The sequence below is a fragment of the Aquarana catesbeiana genome, linkage group LG03, assembly GCF_042186555.1.
Source record: "Aquarana catesbeiana isolate 2022-GZ linkage group LG03, ASM4218655v1, whole genome shotgun sequence".
Taxonomy (NCBI): domain Eukaryota; kingdom Metazoa; phylum Chordata; class Amphibia; order Anura; family Ranidae; genus Aquarana; species Aquarana catesbeiana.
Window position 1 is genome coordinate 193,809,657 of NC_133326.1, and position 18,826 is coordinate 193,828,482.

The following is an 18,826-nucleotide window of genomic DNA, read 5'->3' on the forward strand; positions in this document are numbered from 1 at the left end:
AGCAGTCAGCCTGACTTTTTTGTCGCGGTAGCAGACAGGATGTCTCCATAAGCGCCGATGGAACAAAAGTGACAGAAAACCTGGATTTAGGATTTAACTAGTCTTCTAATCCCTTTCATGGCTATAGGGAATATGATTTTAAAGAAGGTTTCCATATTGTTTCTCACTGCTTTGATATTTACAAATAACTTGGAAGATAAAGTCAGACCACTCAGTTATAACAGCATTGAAAGCTTTAATTAGAGGACCCAACTCCCCTGTAGTATGAGTATTGTAGTTTTGAGGACTTAGTCCTTTACCTTTCAGTAATGATTTCAGAACTAAATGAGAAAACAACCTACAGCAATGTACGGAAACATGATCGTACTGCTGGTAGATTTTTTATGAACAAATACTATGTCATATCAATGACAAAACACAGGAAGCTCTGGAATCTTTAGCTCCCTTTAGACAAAATCCAACCTGCATACAAAAGGAGAAGGATATTTGTATGACAATAGAGAAAAAATAATAAGGATATAATGAAGAGTAAACATATGAAACTAGAAAGGGATAGGTTTGCCTATACTACCAACAAAGCATACAAACGGAATCCAACTACTATATGTCTCAATCGGATGATGGCATGAATGGAAATGGAACTTAAGCTCAAAGTGGTAACTTAAGCTCAAAAAATGGGGAAGGAGGGGGAGTTGTAGGTGCAGAAGGAGGTGTGGTAGGACTCCCCCATCCACAGCCCTAATAGGAGTACACAATTTACCAAGCCCATACTACACACCTCCAGTAACTCACAAGATGTGTCTATCTGTCACACCCATAACGAAGAAATTCGTGATGGGATGGACAAATTTGTGACACATGACAAACTAAAAATATTGACTCTGTCCACTCATACACTAGGCACAGGAATCACTTAAGTAGAGGTCTGACATTTTGCCCCTTGATGAAAGACCACTTGTTTAACTTGGTCAAAGATGTATATTTGTTTGCAAGGAAATTGGGTTAATCAAGTTCTACATGAAAGGAAACAAGCAAGTCCCTTAGGAGATTGGTCTAGTCTCATGAGACACAAATATCTACTCTGAGGGACTTGACCAACCTTTGGGAAGAAGGACATGTAAATCAGGAGGAAGAGAAAAAGGATCAATTTACTGAACTTATGTTGAACCTGGCCTTGGAAATATGTGGAGAGAAAATTGAATATCAGGACCCCAAAGGGAAAGTTACCAGTCTGAAAGATGTTTGTCTATATAATAGGGCTAGGACTTTTCCCCCCTTGTCTGTGGTCTTGGGAGTTGCATGTTTTGTGAGGGCAGTTACAAATGATAGTAGGAAGCTCACATGGCACAGGTCTCCTGAGGATAATTTATCACAGGAAGAAAGAGCTGCAATGTTACAACTGCGCCAGAACGTGGATTGGCGATTAAGGCCGTGGATAAGGGAGGCAATATAGTCCTTATGAATAGAGGAAAATATTTTTTCATGTGCCAACGCATTTTGAACAATAGACAGTGGTACACCCCTATTCCTGATATCAAATTTTGAAAGGGACAGAAAAAAACTATTTGAACTTATTGACCAGGCCCATCAAAATGGTTTGATTGATAAAGAGACGGTTGAATTTCTTAAAGTGGAACATCCAAAAATACCAGAATTCTATGCACTTCCGAAAGTTCACAAATCCGTGACCCCCCTGGTCCTCCGATCATCTTGGGGGTGGGGGCACTCACGGAAAAAGTGAGTGAGTACATAGATAGGATTTTGCAGCCTTTTGTTACCAACCAATTCTCATATGTAAAAGATATGTCATACTTGCTTACATTGGTACATGATCTTGTATTGCCCCCAGATACCATATTGGTGACTTTGGATATATTAGCACTATATTTCATCTATCCCCCATACTAGAGGCTTACAAACTATTAATACAATTTGTAATAGCAGGCCACTTACAAAAAGAAACTAGTGTATGTGGAAAAATACTAAAGCGCTGATATGAATATTCAGATACTGTGATAAGTGTAATATGTATTGCTGCAACCAATCTAGTGGTGTTCTGACACCGTGAATAATTGATAAATAAATTAATATGGTGTGCTATAATCAACCCCCTACCATACCAGCTGCATAATACAGATTTTAGATTCTTGATCGTGACTATAAACCCTCTAAGTGCTCAGTGTAATATTAAATATCCAAAATAAATATGAATGTGCTACAGGAAAAAATTATTATAAATATGTCTTGTCTAAAGGACAGACACAATGAATAGCCAAACAATATCAAGAAATCCCTCTAATAATGAATTTTAATATTCAACATAAACAAGTTGAACATATTATTAAAAAGCATTGGTCACTCCTTAAAGCTGATAGACGATTGAAAATGATTTTACCTGAGAAACCGCGTTTTATTTATAGGCGGGCACCCACTTTGAGGGACCTGGTTGCAAAAAATGTCCCGGACCCACCAAAGAAATCTAGTGAATTCACTTTTTTTCAGGGAAAACGTTTTTTTCCCTGTAGAAGATGCTTGGCATGCAGGAACACAAACCTCAACGAAACGAAAAGAATACACAATTAAAGATTTTATCTTGTGTAGAACAGAATGGGTTGTATATATACTGCAGTGCTCATGTTCACTGCAGTATATAGGAAGAACTAAATGCGGAAGCGAATACAGGAACGTATACAGAACATTATAAATGGCTTCCCCAAACACAGCGTCTCACGACATTTCACGTCACACCATAATAAAGATCCTACATGTTTAAAATTTAGGGCTATTGATAAGTACAAACCCCACTGGAGGGGAAGTAATGGAGTCAGAGAACTAAGCAAAAGTGAATCCAGATGGATTTTTGAAATGTGTACTCTGTCTCCGAGGGGCTTGAACATTGATTTTCATATAAACTGATTTATTTCAGATTATTGGTATTTTTAATAATATCATCTTAGCTAATTTTTAATTACCAATTGGGTGGTTTATAAGTATTTTATCTCCTTGATTTCAGTATGGTTTTCTAATGACTCTCTAATGGGATTCCCACTAATCACCACTGGAGGGAGTCTGCTTATATGTCTGATGTGTTTTAAATTGTAATTATGTGGGTAATTCCAAAAATGGCCACAGAAGGGAGATTTTTAATAAGCTAGAGGTTTTTATCAGGTCGTTTTATATGTTCTCAATTACAGTTTTTAACATTATTGAATTGTCATTATTAAAAGATATATTGTTTTTAATACCACGTAATTTACCAAATAAATGTAAGCATTGTCTAAACGCGCTAAATGGTATGATGATCCGATGATGACCAATGCCACTATGGTAACCGGCACGCTGGCAGTAGCTTAAATATGGAGCTCAGTTCGTCACATGGCTACTCTTGAAAAAGTCACTTGACATGTGACGAAACACGTCAGGAGGAGCCAGTGACGACATCGAATGTGTATGGTTGTCAGCACAGCAGATGCGGTGTGAGGAGCGTCATCTCAGAAACATCTGACCGTTTTGCAAAAAGTGCTTGTTAACTATACAAATGTGAGTGGATTCGGCTTACAATTCAGACCCTTTGGTTAAAGTTTGTATCATTGCGCAATGATGTGTTTCTTTTATTTCATGTGAAAAATCATATATATGGTGAAGCTGAGAGGAACAGCAAGCAAAATCGGCTGGTTAGTATAGACGAACAGATAGTCTGGGCTGGACTGTTCCCTTGTACTAACTGGCGGGGAATTATTGTTGCTTGTTTTGTTTTTATCATATAATCCTATTTGTGTGGCTAACCTTGTGCATTTTTGGGGGTGTCTGATCCCCATATTCAGTGTCTGTTCTTTACACAAGACATATTTCAAATAATATTTTCTTGTAGCACATTCATATTTATTTTGGATATTTAATATTACACTGAGCACTTAGAGGGTTTATAGTCACGATCAAGAATATAAAATCTGTATTATGCAGTTGGTATGGTGGGAGGTTGATTATAGCGCACCATATTTATTTGTTTATTTATCACTTACAAAAAGAGCCCACAATAGATGGATTGTGGACCTTCTGGAATTCCTCCTCAAAAACAACAAATTTAAATTTAATGCCAATTTTTTTTTCCAGTCCCAGTGTAAGGCTATGGGCACTAAATGTGCTCCCGCCTATGCCAACATCTTATTAGGGGACTGTGAAACCTGGTTGTTTGAGGAGGGTGGGTGTGCGTGTCCAGGATTTTGTCCTGGCAAAGGTACAGCGATGATGTCCTGATGTTGTGGTCAGGATCAGAGGAGGAGTTGATGAAATTTACAGGAGGTCTAGATTGTAACCCCTATAACCTTAATTTCACATGTGACTATAATAGATAGTGTTACATTCTTAGATTTGACGATAATGCTAACTAAAGAGGATCATGTGAGAACTAAACTCTATCGTAAAGACGGCAACAGTTTATTACATGCAGGTAGTTACCATCCGAAAACCCTAATTAAAAATATACTCACTGGCCAATATTTAAGGGCACGCCGCCACTGTATGGATCAGGTGGACTTTGAGAAGGAAGCAAAAGTTTTTAGAGGTCGATTCCAGGATAGGGGCTACAATAAGAAGTGGCTTACAAAGGCATATAATAGAGCCAGGTACAGTATACGCGAGTCTTATTTTCAAACAACAGGAGATGGATAATAAAAGGTACAGATTCTACCAGACTGTCTACAATACTCTCAGAAGGTGGATGTGAGGAGGAACATTTTCACCTCACATTGGCACCTTCTGAGAGAGGACACTTTGAGTAAATTTATCTCACAGAGACCACAGTTGGTATACAGGAGGACTTGCTCACTGAGTGACCACCTAGTACACAGTGATATTTCATGGAAAGCCTTACAATAGTCAACAAGGGCTGGTATGACCAGATGTGGTACCTGTGAGTTATGCTCCAAAATGATCAAGGGCGATATTCTACAGCTACCAACAGGTAGATTATTGAGATGCAGACACAAGGTCCCTAGTAATACCTCAGGAGTGGTATAAGTTATTGTTTGCTCCTGTATGTCGTTTTATATCGGCAAAACCATCAGGCCGGTACAGGAACGATTTCAGGAGCATATTTATGAGATCGATACATATCATCTAAAAGCACCTTTGGCAAGACATGTATGCCTACATCACAATAGAGATCCCAGTTTTCTAAAATGTTGGGTCCAGGAGGTTATACCTTGGGAACCAAGAGGGGGTCATTTCGATCAAAGAGTTCTCCAATGTGAAACCAGATGGATTTGGGAACTGGAAGCTACGAAGGCACCTGGCCTGAATGAGAGTTTAAGCTTTGTGCCCTTCCTTAACCACTTCAGCCCTGGAAGGATTGGCCTCCTTCCTGACCAGGCCATTTTTTGTGATACTGCACTGCGTCGCTTTAACTGACAATTGCGCGGTTAGGCGATGTTGTACACAAACAAAATGTATGTCCTTTTTTTCCCCACAAATAGAGCTTTCTGTTGGTGGTATTTGGTCACCTCTGTGGTTTTTATTTTTTGTGCTATAAACAAAAAAAGACCGACAATTTTTTAGTTTAGACCGATATATATTCTTCTACATATTTTTGGTAGTAAAAAAAAAAAAAAAAATTGCAGTAAGCGTATATTGAAAAGTTATAGTGTCTACAAAAAAGGGGATAGATTTGTCATTTTTATTATTTTCACTTTTTTACTAGTAAAGCAATCTCTGATTATTATCAGGACTGCGACATTGCGGCGGACAGATCGGACACTTATGACACTATTTTGGGACCACTGACATTTATACAGCGATCAGAGCTAAAAATAGCCACTGATTACTGTATAAATGTCACTGGCAGAGAAGGGGTTAACACCAGGGGGCGATCAAGGGGTTAACTGTGTTCCCACTGTAGGGTGGATGGGACTGACTAGGGGAGTAGACCGATCGGTGTTCATACTTAGTATGAACACACAATCAGTCTCCTCTCCCCCGAGAGAACCGGGATTTGTGTGTTTATACACACACATCCCCGTTCTCGTTAGGTCACGGACATCACGCCCGCCGGGCATGCGCATTGGCTCCGGGGACACGCGCCGGCGTGAGCCCCCTATGACGTCTTAAAGGAGCGGCATACAGCTACGGCGATTTGCGCAGCCGTGCCAAACTGCCACAGTATAACTGCGGCGGCTGGTCGGCTAGCTGTTAAATGTATGTAGTGAAATTCAGGGGACACATTAACAACAATACTAATTTAATTTAATCTTCTTCCCTTTTTTTTGTTTTATGACTCTTAGATCAATTTCATTTTTACTTGTATAGATATAGATTAATTAAGATTTAAATATTGAAGGTACCCAGCATCTATACTAGATTAGTTATTGCTACTATAGTCTCTGCGATGATGCAAACAATATTTTTCACACATAGGTGGCGCTGTTGCACATTCGGAGCGTGCAGATAGCTGCTGTCATGTGTATACAGCTATGTCATCAACATGTGCGATGAGATGATGCACTCTGATGATGTAATCACGTTTGCACGCACCATGTGACTCTTGTTTGGTGCCATTGCGGCCATTAATAGAGCTGGATGAGACACATGACAGGGAAGTTCATTCCAAACTTAGCCTCTGACACAGCCGACGGTGATCAGCGAAACTGGTCAGGCACGGACATCCATTCCACCTCCAACTCTCAATTTCAAACATATGAAAAATTTAGGCTTATAGATGGGACTTTTTTCAGATGACCAGCATAAGGACTGAAGGATTTTCTGCTTGCACAATGACTGATATGTATATCTCCTTTTCACATATATGTGACTGTTGAAGCATTTGAGGGAATATCTGCTATTCATCTTTCAGGGAAAGGACTATCTATTCATATGGATAATCGACTATGTGCTATCCATTACCAATTAAGGATGAGCTCCGGCGTGTTCGCACACTCCATGTGCCGAGCCCGCCAGGAAGTCGGCACAGCGCTGCGCTAATCACAGGCAGTGAGACATTTCCGATCTCTGCAGCCGCACATCGGGAAAATGTCTCACTGCCCGTGATTAGCACAGCGCCGTGCCGAGCCCGCCAGGAAGTTTCACACATATTTTTCACACAAAGGTGGCACTGTTGCACATTCGGAGCGTGCAGATAGCTGCTGTCATGTGTATACAGGAAAGAAAGAAATGTGTTGTTGCGCTACTAAAAAGATTTTTCTCTTAAAAGTGTAAATCAGCAGCCAGCATCACCAGTATGATAACCGTATACAAAATGTGATGAATAAATAAATGCAGCGCTAAGTGTCATTAACCATGCGTTTTTCTGTGGTTAAACAAGCATGTAATCAAACATGCGTTTTCAGTGATTATACAAACATATAATCAAACATATCACCTTTCATAGGTAATAAGGATGTTCATCCGAAAAAATGTGATGGTGATTCGAAAAAATATGAGTGAAAATAAACAACAAAATATAAGTGCAGTGTCTACACACATAAATCATCTAATTAGAATAATATATATCACCCTACATCACAGCAGTGTATAGTAGTATATAAAGGAATAAAGTCCATACATAAATAACTCTAGCGATAACGCTGTGCAAACTGTGGCACTGATGAGATCCCGTAGTGATTGTTACATCTGGTGGACAATCTTCCTGCATACAGATTTCATATAGAAATAGTAAGGTGGATGCGCTTACCAGTAGGGATGGACACTCTCACCGTACGGCGGGGTGTCATAAGGGCTTGTGGATCCAGATGATCCTATGGGTGTTCACTGGAAACTCGGTGAGGCGTGCCAATGGACAGTACCGGAAACTGCATACACAGACTGCGGTTACTCTGTTACCACGCTAATTTCCAATCCTATTTTTATTCAACTTGTGATCACTTGTTCAACTTTTTTTATCTGATGCTTGTGAAACGTCTGCTGTACCGCTGATGATTTCAAATAAACCTGCTTTTATCGGTTCATGCACCATGTGGAGATTCCCTTTTTTTTCCCTATGTGGATGAAATTGTGACGTGGTGAGAACTACATCCTTTCGGCCACTAGCGTATTGGGAGAGGTGAATCCATCCATCCATCCGATGACCTACATTCTACCTAGTCTCTGAAGTCGCTGTGTATGCAGTTTCCGTCTCTGAAGTCGCTGTGTATGCAGTTTCTGGTACTGTCCATTGGCACGCCTCACCGAGTTTCCAGTGAACACCCATAGGATCATCTGGATCCACAAGCCCTTATGACACCCCGCCGTACGGTGAGAGTGTCCATCCCTTCTGGTAAGCGCATCCACCTTACTATTTCTATATGAAATCTGTATGCAGGAAGATTGCCCACCAGATGTAACAATCACTACGGGATCTCATCAGTGCCACAGTTTGCACAGCGTTTTTTATGTATGGACTTTATTCCTTTATATACTACTATACACTGCTGTGATGTAGGGTGATATATATTATTCTAATTAGATGATTTATGTGTGTAGACACTGCACTTATATTTTGTTGTTTATTTTCACTCATATTTTTTCGAATCACCATCACATTTTTCGGATGAACATCCTTATTACCTATGAAAGGTGATATGTTTGATCACATATGTGTATACAGCTACGTCATCAACATGTGCGATGAGATGATGCACTGTGATGATGTAATCACGTTTGCACGCACCATGTGGAAAATGTCTCACTGCCCGTGATTAGCGCAGCGCCGTGCCGACTTCCTGGTGGGCTCGGCACGTGGAGTGTGTGAACACGTCGGCGCTCATCCTTATTGCTAATCAATCACACTTATCTATGGTGAGGGAGGTTTTCCAAAGTTACCATCTTCGCTGGGAACATACTTGCACCTCCTTTGAAACCACCATAGATCCTGCCACTATCTACTTGGGCTCTTTTTCAGATGACCAGCATAAGGACCGAAGGATTTTTCGCTTGCACATTGACGAAGTATATCTCCTTTCCACATATATGTGACTGCTGAAAAATTTGAGGGAGCTGTTATTTGTAATGCTGTATATTCATCTTTTGGCAAAAGGACTACCTATTCATATGGATAATCTCCTATATGCCATCCATTACTAATCAATCACACTTATCTATGGTGTGAGGGAGGTTATTCCAAAGTTACAACCATCTTCACTTGGAACACACTTGCACCTCCTCTGGACCACCATAGATCATGCCATTATCTACTTGGGCTCTTTTACTGGACATCACAGTTGGAATGCCTCTCCAATACAGCACAATTGTGGATTCTCAGGGCATTGATCCTTGGATACAGTCACTACTGCACTTTAGTGTTTTGACTTTAATGCTGGTCTCTTGCAGATTGCACTCATGTTAAATATAAATTTCTCAGTCCCATCAACTGCTTTTTTCCTTCCCACTTTATTAGATTATATTTGGAGTTGTATAGTGGATTATTTTTTTAATTGCATATTGTGTGCAGTTTGTCTAGTATGGTACCATTGTATATGTTAGATATGATTTTCTACATTAATAAATACTATTTTAATTGATCCAACAAATTCATATAATTTTCACAAGGATGGCTGAGCTCAATTCAGGTTTTTTATTTCAGTTTTTTCGAGTTGTCACAATCATTGTCAAGACTGCTTTTGATTCAAAGTGTGAAAAAAACCCCTAAGGCCTCACGTACACTGCTGCTGGTAAACGGACGATCAGAGGCAGTCGGATGTTTTTTTTCAACTGCCCCTGAACTCATCCAATGTCATCTTATGTGTACATGTACACAGGTTTGTTTCATGTCGTTTTTAGGCAGTTGTGTTTATAGGCTTTTCTTTGAAGGCAAAAAATTGAGTTCAGACGCCGAAGTTTCCAATGTTTCAGACGCCAAATGCGGCTAAATGTGGTTAAACGTGGTAACTTGTGTTTAGCCTCGTTTCGTTTACAGGTGTTTTTCATTTTTGGCTATTTTGAAAAAAAAGTAAAACATTTTCAAATGCTTCTAAAACGCAAACGCGGCAAAACGGACGTTTTAAACATGGGTTAAAATCTGTCACGTTAAATCGTGCAGGAGAGGTTGTAAAAATGTCCCGTGTACAGCCTAAAAGAATTTATGGACTTGTTTTGCTAAAATACCTGCTTGGAATGAGAAGCTGGTCTTCACCAAGGGGTAGAGCAATCTGGAATTTTTCCAACAGCTTAAAGTACTGAGACATGTAATTTTTAGGAAACTTTCTTTTATTGGAAAGAAATTTCTCCACATCTACACAATGAATAATTCCTTTGGGATATTTCTGACACCCATCAACTTTAACGGTCAAAATCTGAAGAAATGCAAGAGAAAGGTATTAATTAAAAAAATGACAGTTTTGCAGTTATTACTTTAAGGCCTGGTTCACACTGATGCAATTTCAGATGTGACTTGGGTTGTACTGAATCGTAAGACAATGGAAATAACATTGCTTCCAATGATGCTTGTTCACATCAATGAAGCGCAGCTGCGAATGCAACTTTGGGGAAAGGTTCTGTGCTACTTGGGTTCAATGCAGTGCAATTTTGTGGTCTATAGACTTCAATTGAAACGCATCAAAATTGCATCTACATGTGTTTTTTGCATGCAATTTATGGGGGGTTCTTAAAGGTGAAGTTTACCTTTGGAACATGTTACATCCTTATTTAGGATCTTCTCCCCACACCCTCTGTCAGAATCTAAAAACAGCACGTCCGTGCAAGGCTCCGCCAACACAGCTACATCATTCATTCACAAAGTACTGTCAATGAAGGAACTACAAGTGCCATTGACCTCTTGCGGCCGACGGCTTGTAGTTCTCAATGAACTGCGAGGGTGCTGGTGAGTGTTCTCATAGCCCATTGATTCTTCCTGCCATTCAATAAGGGTGTTTGCCCATATTGGATGTATGGGCAGACAGTGTACTGGAAGTCTGTAGGATCTAAGCATTGTTGATCGCAGGTGCAATGCCTTACAGGCTGCAGAGTAAAAATAATAAATGCACATTTTTTTTTGTCTGCAAAAAGATGTGCATTTATTATTTTTTTGTAAAAGGTGAACTTTGCCATCTTCATGGCAATGTGCCCCTACACCACCCCCATTTTGAGGGCATGTGGCCTGATATAGGGTGGGGGGGCTTGCTCATATCCCCCTTTCCTGGCCTGGGGGGCACCTCACAATTTTTTTTTTTTTTTTTTGGGTGTAGGCTCCTTAACAACTGATGACTCATTCCTGCTACAGGTGAAACAACCAATGACGAATCGCCGTTGGAAAACACCCATTAACCACTTGAACTCTGGATTATTTACCCCCCCCCCCCCTTCATGACCAGGCCATTTTTTGTGATACGGCATTGCATTAATTTAATTGATTGTTGCACGGTTGTGCGACACTGTACCCAATTAAAAGGTATGTAATTTTTTTTCAAAATAGAGCTTTATTTGGGTGGTATTTGATCACCACTGCGTTTTTTATATTTTTGCGCTATAAACAACAAAAAAAAAAAGACAATTTTGAAAAAAAAAGGAAGAAAAACACAATATTTTTTTACTTTCTGCTATAAAACACAACCAATAAAAAAACATATTTTCTTCATAAATTTAAGGCCAATATGTATTCTGCTACATGTTTTTGGTAAAAAGTGTATAATGATTGGTTTACGCTTATGTTATAGCATCTACAAACTATGGGATATATTTATGGAATTTTTTTTTTATACTAGTAATGGCAGCGATCAGCCATGTGTCAGACACTGACACTTGACACTTTGCAGGAATGAGTGACTCTAATACAGTGCTAAAAATATGCACTGCACTAAGAACACTGGCTGTGAAGGGGATAAACATCTAGTAGAGGGTTAACTGTGTGCCTAGACAGTGTTTATTTGTACTGTATGTGCTGCTTTTACTAGGGCAAGAGATGGAGTATAGTCCCTGCTTTGCAGGAACACAGAATCCATCCCTTCCTCCCTGTCAGATCGGCGATCTGCCTGGTTTACATAGGCAGATCCCAGTTCCGTGTGTATTACCGACGATCGGTGGGTGCCGGCGGACATCGAGTGCCTGGCACCCACAGATCGGCTTCTGCTGTGAATATTCACAGCAGAAGTGGGCCACCGGCAGCATTCGTGTGCCCCCTTTATATATATATATATATATATATATATATACACCTATATACACATATATATATACGTGATTCTGCACAGGAGAGCCACCCTTTAGTAGTAAAACTGCTATGGGGCAGACGGGAAGTGGTTAAAAACATATCACAAACGTACCAAGTTGCACTGCAGCTGCACTACAAAATCGCATTGAAAAATGGATTAAAAATAATAATAAAAAAAAATTAAATCGCACAGCACCAATGTAAACCTAGCCTAAGAGTTAAAGCAAGCTACTGCAATGTATTACCTGTGCCATGATTTTACAAAGCCACTGAGGGTCCACAAAATAAAGGTCTTGAAGTTGAAGAGCTGGGTCCTCGAAATGCAATAACACCCCTATGAAAATAAACAAGTACAATATTAACCATGCTTCATGATAAGCCTAAATCACATCATAGAGCACTCAAGTTGCATGCAATAGTGCGCCACAAATTGCACTTAGATTCAAACCTAAAATAAGAACAAAATCACATAAAATAAACAACATTTATCAAAGTACTATTCTGATAACAATAAAAACAAAAACATAACACAATGGATAAAGCAGGTAAAACCACTTTTATAATAAAAAAAAATTAAATTGCACTGACATAAAAGTGATAGAGGAATACCATCTCCTGCCAACAAATAGACATTACCTCTCATTAAGAAGCTGGCAGTAGGATAGAAAGCAATGAAAATGGATAATCGGAGGTGGATACTGGAGAAACCATAAAGAAGCATCCCAAGGTGAATCCAAAGATGGGAGCCGAATCTCAGTATGAGCTGATGCAGTACCTTCACTAAACTAACATGTTGGCCTCCATAATTCTCAATGGAGGCCAACATGTTAGTTTAGTGGAGTTACTGCATCACCTCATACTGAGATTCGGGTCCCATCTTTGGCCTCCATAATTCTCAAATGGAAGACGTTTGGCACAACCAGGACTCTTCCAAGAGCTGGTCCCCTGGCCAAATTAGGCAATCAGGGGAGAAGGGCCTTAGTAAGAGGTGACCAAAAACTCGATGGTTACTCTGAGCTCCAGAAGTCCTGTGTGGAGATGGGACAAAATTCCAGGAGGACAACCATCACTGCAGCTCTCCCTCCACTGATCTGAGCTAGACGGAAGCCTCTACTCACACATAAAAGCCCGCTTAAAGTTTGCAAAAGCTTTTTTTTCATTTAAGAATTATGGAGGCCATTGTGCTTTTGGGAACTTTCAGTACAGCAGAATTTTTCGCAGCCTTCCCCAGATCTGTGCCTCACAATAATCCTGTCTTTGATCTCTGCAGGCAGCTCCTTTCAGCTCATGGCTCATTGTTCTGATACAGTATACATTGTCAGATGTAAGGCCTTTTATAGAGAGGTGTGTCAGCAACAATCAAGAGACAGGAGAGGCACCTGAGCCAAATTTCAAGTGTTGTTGCAAAGGCTAATACTTATGCTAATGTGATATTTCAGTTTTTTATTTTTAATAAATTCACAGACATTTCTAAAATTTTGTTTTCACTTTGTCATTATGGGGTACTGAGTGTAGTTCAACCACTTCAGCACCAGAAGGATTTACCCCCTTAATGATCAGTCCATTTTCTACGATACAGCACTGTCGCTTTAACTGACAATTGCGCGGTCTTGCGACATTGTACACAAACAAAATTGACGTCCGATTTTTCCCCACAAATATAGCGTTCTTTTGGTGGTATTTGATCAGCTCTGCGGTTTTTAATTTTTGCACTATAAACAAAAAAAAGAGCGACAATTCTGAAAAAAAAACACAATATTTTGTACTTTTTGCTATAATAAATATCCCCAATTTTTTTTATAAAAAGCAAATGTTGTCCAAAGTTTAGGCTGATATGTATTCTTCTACATATTTTTGGTAATAAAAATCGTAATAAGCGTATATTGATTGGTTTGCGCAAAAGTTATAGCATCTACAAAATAGGGTAAAGATTTATGGCATGTTTACAGTTTTTGTTTTTTTACTAGTAATGGCGGTGATCAGCGATTTTTATCGGGACTGCGACATTATAGGGGACAGATCGGACACTTTTGACACATTTTTGGGACCATTGGCATTTATACAGCGATCAGTGCTATAGAAATGCACTGATTACTGTGTAAATGTCACTGGCAGGGAAGAGGTTAACACTAGGGGGCGATCAAGGGGTTAACTGTGTTCCCTAGGGAGTGATTCTAACTGTGGGGGAAGGGGGCTGACTGGGTAAGGGGACCGATCATTGTACATACTTAGTATGAACAACAGATCGCTCTCCTCATCCCGGACAGCACGGAGATCTGTCTGTTTACATTGACAAATCTTCGTTCCGTCTCTGTGTGGAGCGATCGCGACCGCTGGGCACACGCATAGGCGCGAGAGCGCCCCAAAGTGGTCAAAAGGCAAACCGACATCTGTTCTCCCAGGGGAGCCCACCTGCCGCAGTACAACTGTGGTGGATGGTCAGGAAGGGGTTAACTGACAATTACAAATACAAATAGAGCTTTCTTTTGGTGGTATTTGATCACCTCTGTGGTTTTTATTTTTTGCATTATAAACAAAAAAAGACCGACAAATTTTGAAAAAAACACAATATTTTTTTACTTTTTGCTATAATAAATATCCCAAATTAAAAAAATAAAAAAAATGTCATCAGTTTAGGCCAATATGTATTCTTCTACATATTTGGTGAAAAAATTGCAACAAGCATATATTGATTAGTTAGCGCAAAAGTTATAGCATCTACAAAATAGGGGATAGATTTATGGCATATTTATTATTCTTTTTTTTTTACTAGTAATGGCGGTAATCAACGATTTTAAGTGGGACTGCGACATTGCGGCGGACAGATCTGACACTTTTATGGGGACCAGTGACATTATTACAGTGATTAGAGCTAAAAATAGTCACTGATCACTGTAAAAATGACACTGGCAGGGAAATTGTTAACACTAGGGGGCGATCAAGGGGTTAAGTGTGTCCTAGGGAGATGTTTCTAACTGTAGGGTGAGTGGACTGACTGGGAGTAGAGAGAGATCACTGCTCCTGATCACTAGGAACAGACGATCTCTCTCTACTTCCCTGTCAGAACGGGGATCTGCCTTTTTTAAACTGGCAGATCCCCGTTCTGGCTCTCTGTGGAGCGAACGTGGGTGGCCGTTGCGCGCGTGCCTCCTATAGCCATTGCACGGAGCGCCGTACTGGTACGGCGATTCATGCAATAAAGCCACTCTGCCCACTCTGCGGCAGCTGGTCAGCAGGTAGTTAATGAGCAACAAAAAAAAAGGAAAAAAAACTGTAGTATCAGGCTACAACATAACAAAATTGGAAAAAGTTAAGGGGGTTTGAATACTATATGAATGCACCGTACATGCATCTCTCATGATCAGGGCTTACAAGTAGTACAATATTTTATACACAAAATTTCAGACTGAAAACGTCCCCTGGCCAGATTCCTTTTGGAACGTATAGTGTTTGCCCTGACCCATTACTACCCTTTCTAGAGGAGTTATATTTACAAATTTGTGACACTATGTGGGTGGGGTTTGCTACTAGTTATGTGAATCTCTTTATAGATTGGAAAGATTTGTACATTTGGGAGAAAAACTACTTTGGAGCAAACTGCACTCCTTGTATTGACTACTTCGATAATATTTTGGTTCTCTGTAAAGGTCCTGCCATTCTCATCACAGATTTTGTCACATATTGCAATAATTATCCAGGTGTACACTTTACTTATGTCACAGATCACCAACAGGAGGAAAATTATACCTCCATGGCAGTAGTTGTCAGACTAAATGGATACACAAGCTTCCTTTCTGCCAATTCTGTAGATTACTTAGGAATTGCTCTAGCGATCAAGTTTATCTTGCACAGGGACAACTCCACATAACTACTTCTGCTCTACAGCATTTTTTTAAATTTTGTGCACACTGTGTTCTTTTTTGGCCGGGTGTCCTACTCCTGCAGATGGCACTATAACCCTCTGGTCAAGAACAGAAGAGCTGTATCAGTCAATGGACGTTATGATTGGTATTTTGATAGCCATTAGGAGTGAACCCTCCCTCTGCTGTGCATTTAGTGCTACTAGCTACAAGCTGTCACGGAGCTGACAAGCATTTGACAGCTCTAAATTTTCATTCAGCTCTGTGACAATTCTGACAGCTCAGCTGGTCTTTGCCTTGTTCTGGCATTTCCCTTGCCCTGGTCCTTTGACACTGTGAGGCACATTTGGGCACCATTTTATGATCTGTATGAGCCTATATAAGTATATATCACAGTACCGCAATCTCTCCACTCTGATGAATGGGCGTAAACCCCAACATGTTAGTTTAGTGGAGTTTCTGCATCACTTCATACGCAGACTCCGTTTCCTCGCTGGTTATTGCTTTATATGCTTGCATAGTTGCCATCCTTATGGTTTCTTCAGTATCCACTTCAGATTAACCATCCTCATTGCATTTTCTAATTTCTCTGGATGAGCAGTTTCAAATCTAATGATATGCACTGATCAAGTCACTATTATGTAAGTGCAATTTTAATGTTTTATTATTACAGTGTAATAAATCAGTGTGAAATCAGTGTAGCGCAATGCATTTTAAGATTTGCTGTGTTTTAAGCCCACAACAGGATGAGTGCAGTGCCAGATCAACAGATTTTATATATATATATATATATATATGGACTTAAATGATTTTCCACTGACAGCTTGGTGCTAGATACCACAGCATACCTTCTAGTTCTAGTGGAGTCCAGGTCTCGACAGGTTATGGTGGGTAGTCATAATGTTATGAGTGATTGATTGGGGTTTGTGTGTGTACATATATATATATATATATATATATATACACACACACACATACACACACACACACACACACACACACACACAATGGGGACGGAAAGTATTCAGACTCTGTTCACTCTGTTATATTGCAGCCATTTGCTAAAATCATTTAAGTTAATTTTTTTCCTCATTAATGTACACACAGCACCTCATATTGACAGAAAAACACAGAATTGTTGACATTTTTGCAGATTTATTAAAAAAGAAAAACTGAAATATCACATGGTCCTAAGTATTCAGACCCTTTGCTCAGTATTTAGTAGAAGCACCCTTTTGATCTAATACAGCCATGAGTCTTTTTTGGGAAAGATGCAACAAGTTTATCACACCTGGATTTGGGGATCCTCTGCCATTCCTCCTTGCAGATCCTCTCCAGTTCTGTCAGGTTGGAAGGTAAACATTGGTGGACAGCCATTTTTAAGTCTCTCCAGAGATGCTCAATTGGGTTTAAGTCAGGGGTTTAAGTTGTTGTGAAGCCACTCCATTATTTTAGCTGTGTGCTTAGGGTCATTGTCTTGTTGGAAGGTAAACCTTCGGTCCAGTCCGAGGTCCTGAGCACTCTGGAGAAGGTTTTCGTCCAGGATATCTCTGTACTTGGCCGCATTCAGCTTTCCCTCAATTGCAACCAGTCGTCCTGTCCCTGCAGCTGAAAAACACCCCCACAGCATGATGCTGCCACCACCATGCTTCATTGTTGGGACTGTATTGGACAGGTGATGAGCAGTGCCTGGTTTTCTCCACACATACCGCTTAGGATTAAGGCCAAAAAGTTCTATCTTGGTCTCATCAGACCAAAGAATCTTATTTCTCACCATCTTGGAGTCCTTCAGGTGTTTTCTTTAGCAAACTCCATGCGGGCTTTCATGTGTCTTGCACTGAGGAGAGGCTTCCCATCGGGCCACTCTGCCATAAAGCCCCGACTGGTGGAGGGCTGCAGTGATGGTTGACTTTCTACAACTTTCTCCCATCTCCCGACTGCATCTCTGGAGCTCAGCCACAGTGATCTTTGGGTTCTTCTTTACCTCTCTCACCAAGGCTCTTCTCCCCCGATAGCTCAGTTTGGCCCGACGGATAGCTCTAGGTAGGGTTCTGGTTGTCCCAAACGTTTTCAATTTAAGGATTATGGAGGCCACTGTGGCTCTTAGGAACCTTAAGTGCAGCAGAAATTTTTTTTGTAACCTTGGCCAGATCTGTGCCTTGCCACAATTCTGTCTCTGAGCTCTTTAGGCAATTCCTTTGACCTCATGATTCTCATTTGCTCTGACATGCAATGTGAGCTGTAAGGTCTTATATAGACAGGTGTGTGGCTTTCCTAATCAAGTCCAATCAGTATAATCAAACACAGCTGTACTCAAATGAAGGTGTAGCTATATATATATATATATATATATACACACACACACCCCAATCAATCATTCATAACATTATGACCATCCACCATAACCTGTCGAGACCTGGACTCCACTAGAACTTTGAAGGTATGCTGTGGTATCTAGCACCAAGCCGTCAGTGGAAAATCATTTAAGTCCTGTAAGTTGTGAGGTGGGGCCTTCATTAATCAGTCTTGTGTTTGCAGCATATTTCACAGGTGCTCGATTGGATTGGGATATGGAGAATTCGGAGGCCAAGTCGACACCTCACCTTTTATTGCTCTGTTGCCCAGTTCAGATGTACACGTGCCCATCGTAGGTGCTTTTGGCTGTGGACACAGGTCAGCATGGGCAGCCTAACTGGTCTATGGCTATGCAGCCCCATACACAAAAAACTGTGACACACTGTATGCTCTGACAAGCCAGCCCTCGTTCCCCACATGCATCAATGAGCCTTGGCCGCCCATGACATGTCCTTCCTTGGACCACTTGTCCAATAAG

General features: G+C 40.3%; 1 protein-coding gene across 4 annotated transcripts in view; it reads right to left on the reverse strand.

Annotated features, from left to right (window-relative positions):
• Nucleotides 1-18,826, reverse strand: part of LRRK2 (leucine rich repeat kinase 2) — a 546,702-nt gene that overhangs the window by 143,883 nt on the left and 383,993 nt on the right. For all 4 annotated transcript variants that reach the window (XM_073619682.1, XM_073619683.1, XM_073619681.1 and 1 more), the window contains 2 exons: nt 12,379-12,467; nt 10,093-10,280 (listed from right to left, as the gene is read on the reverse strand). In XM_073619682.1, coding sequence (XP_073475783.1) covers nt 10,093-10,280; nt 12,379-12,467 — 277 coding nt within the window. The remainder of the gene's footprint in view (nt 1-10,092; nt 10,281-12,378; nt 12,468-18,826) is intronic.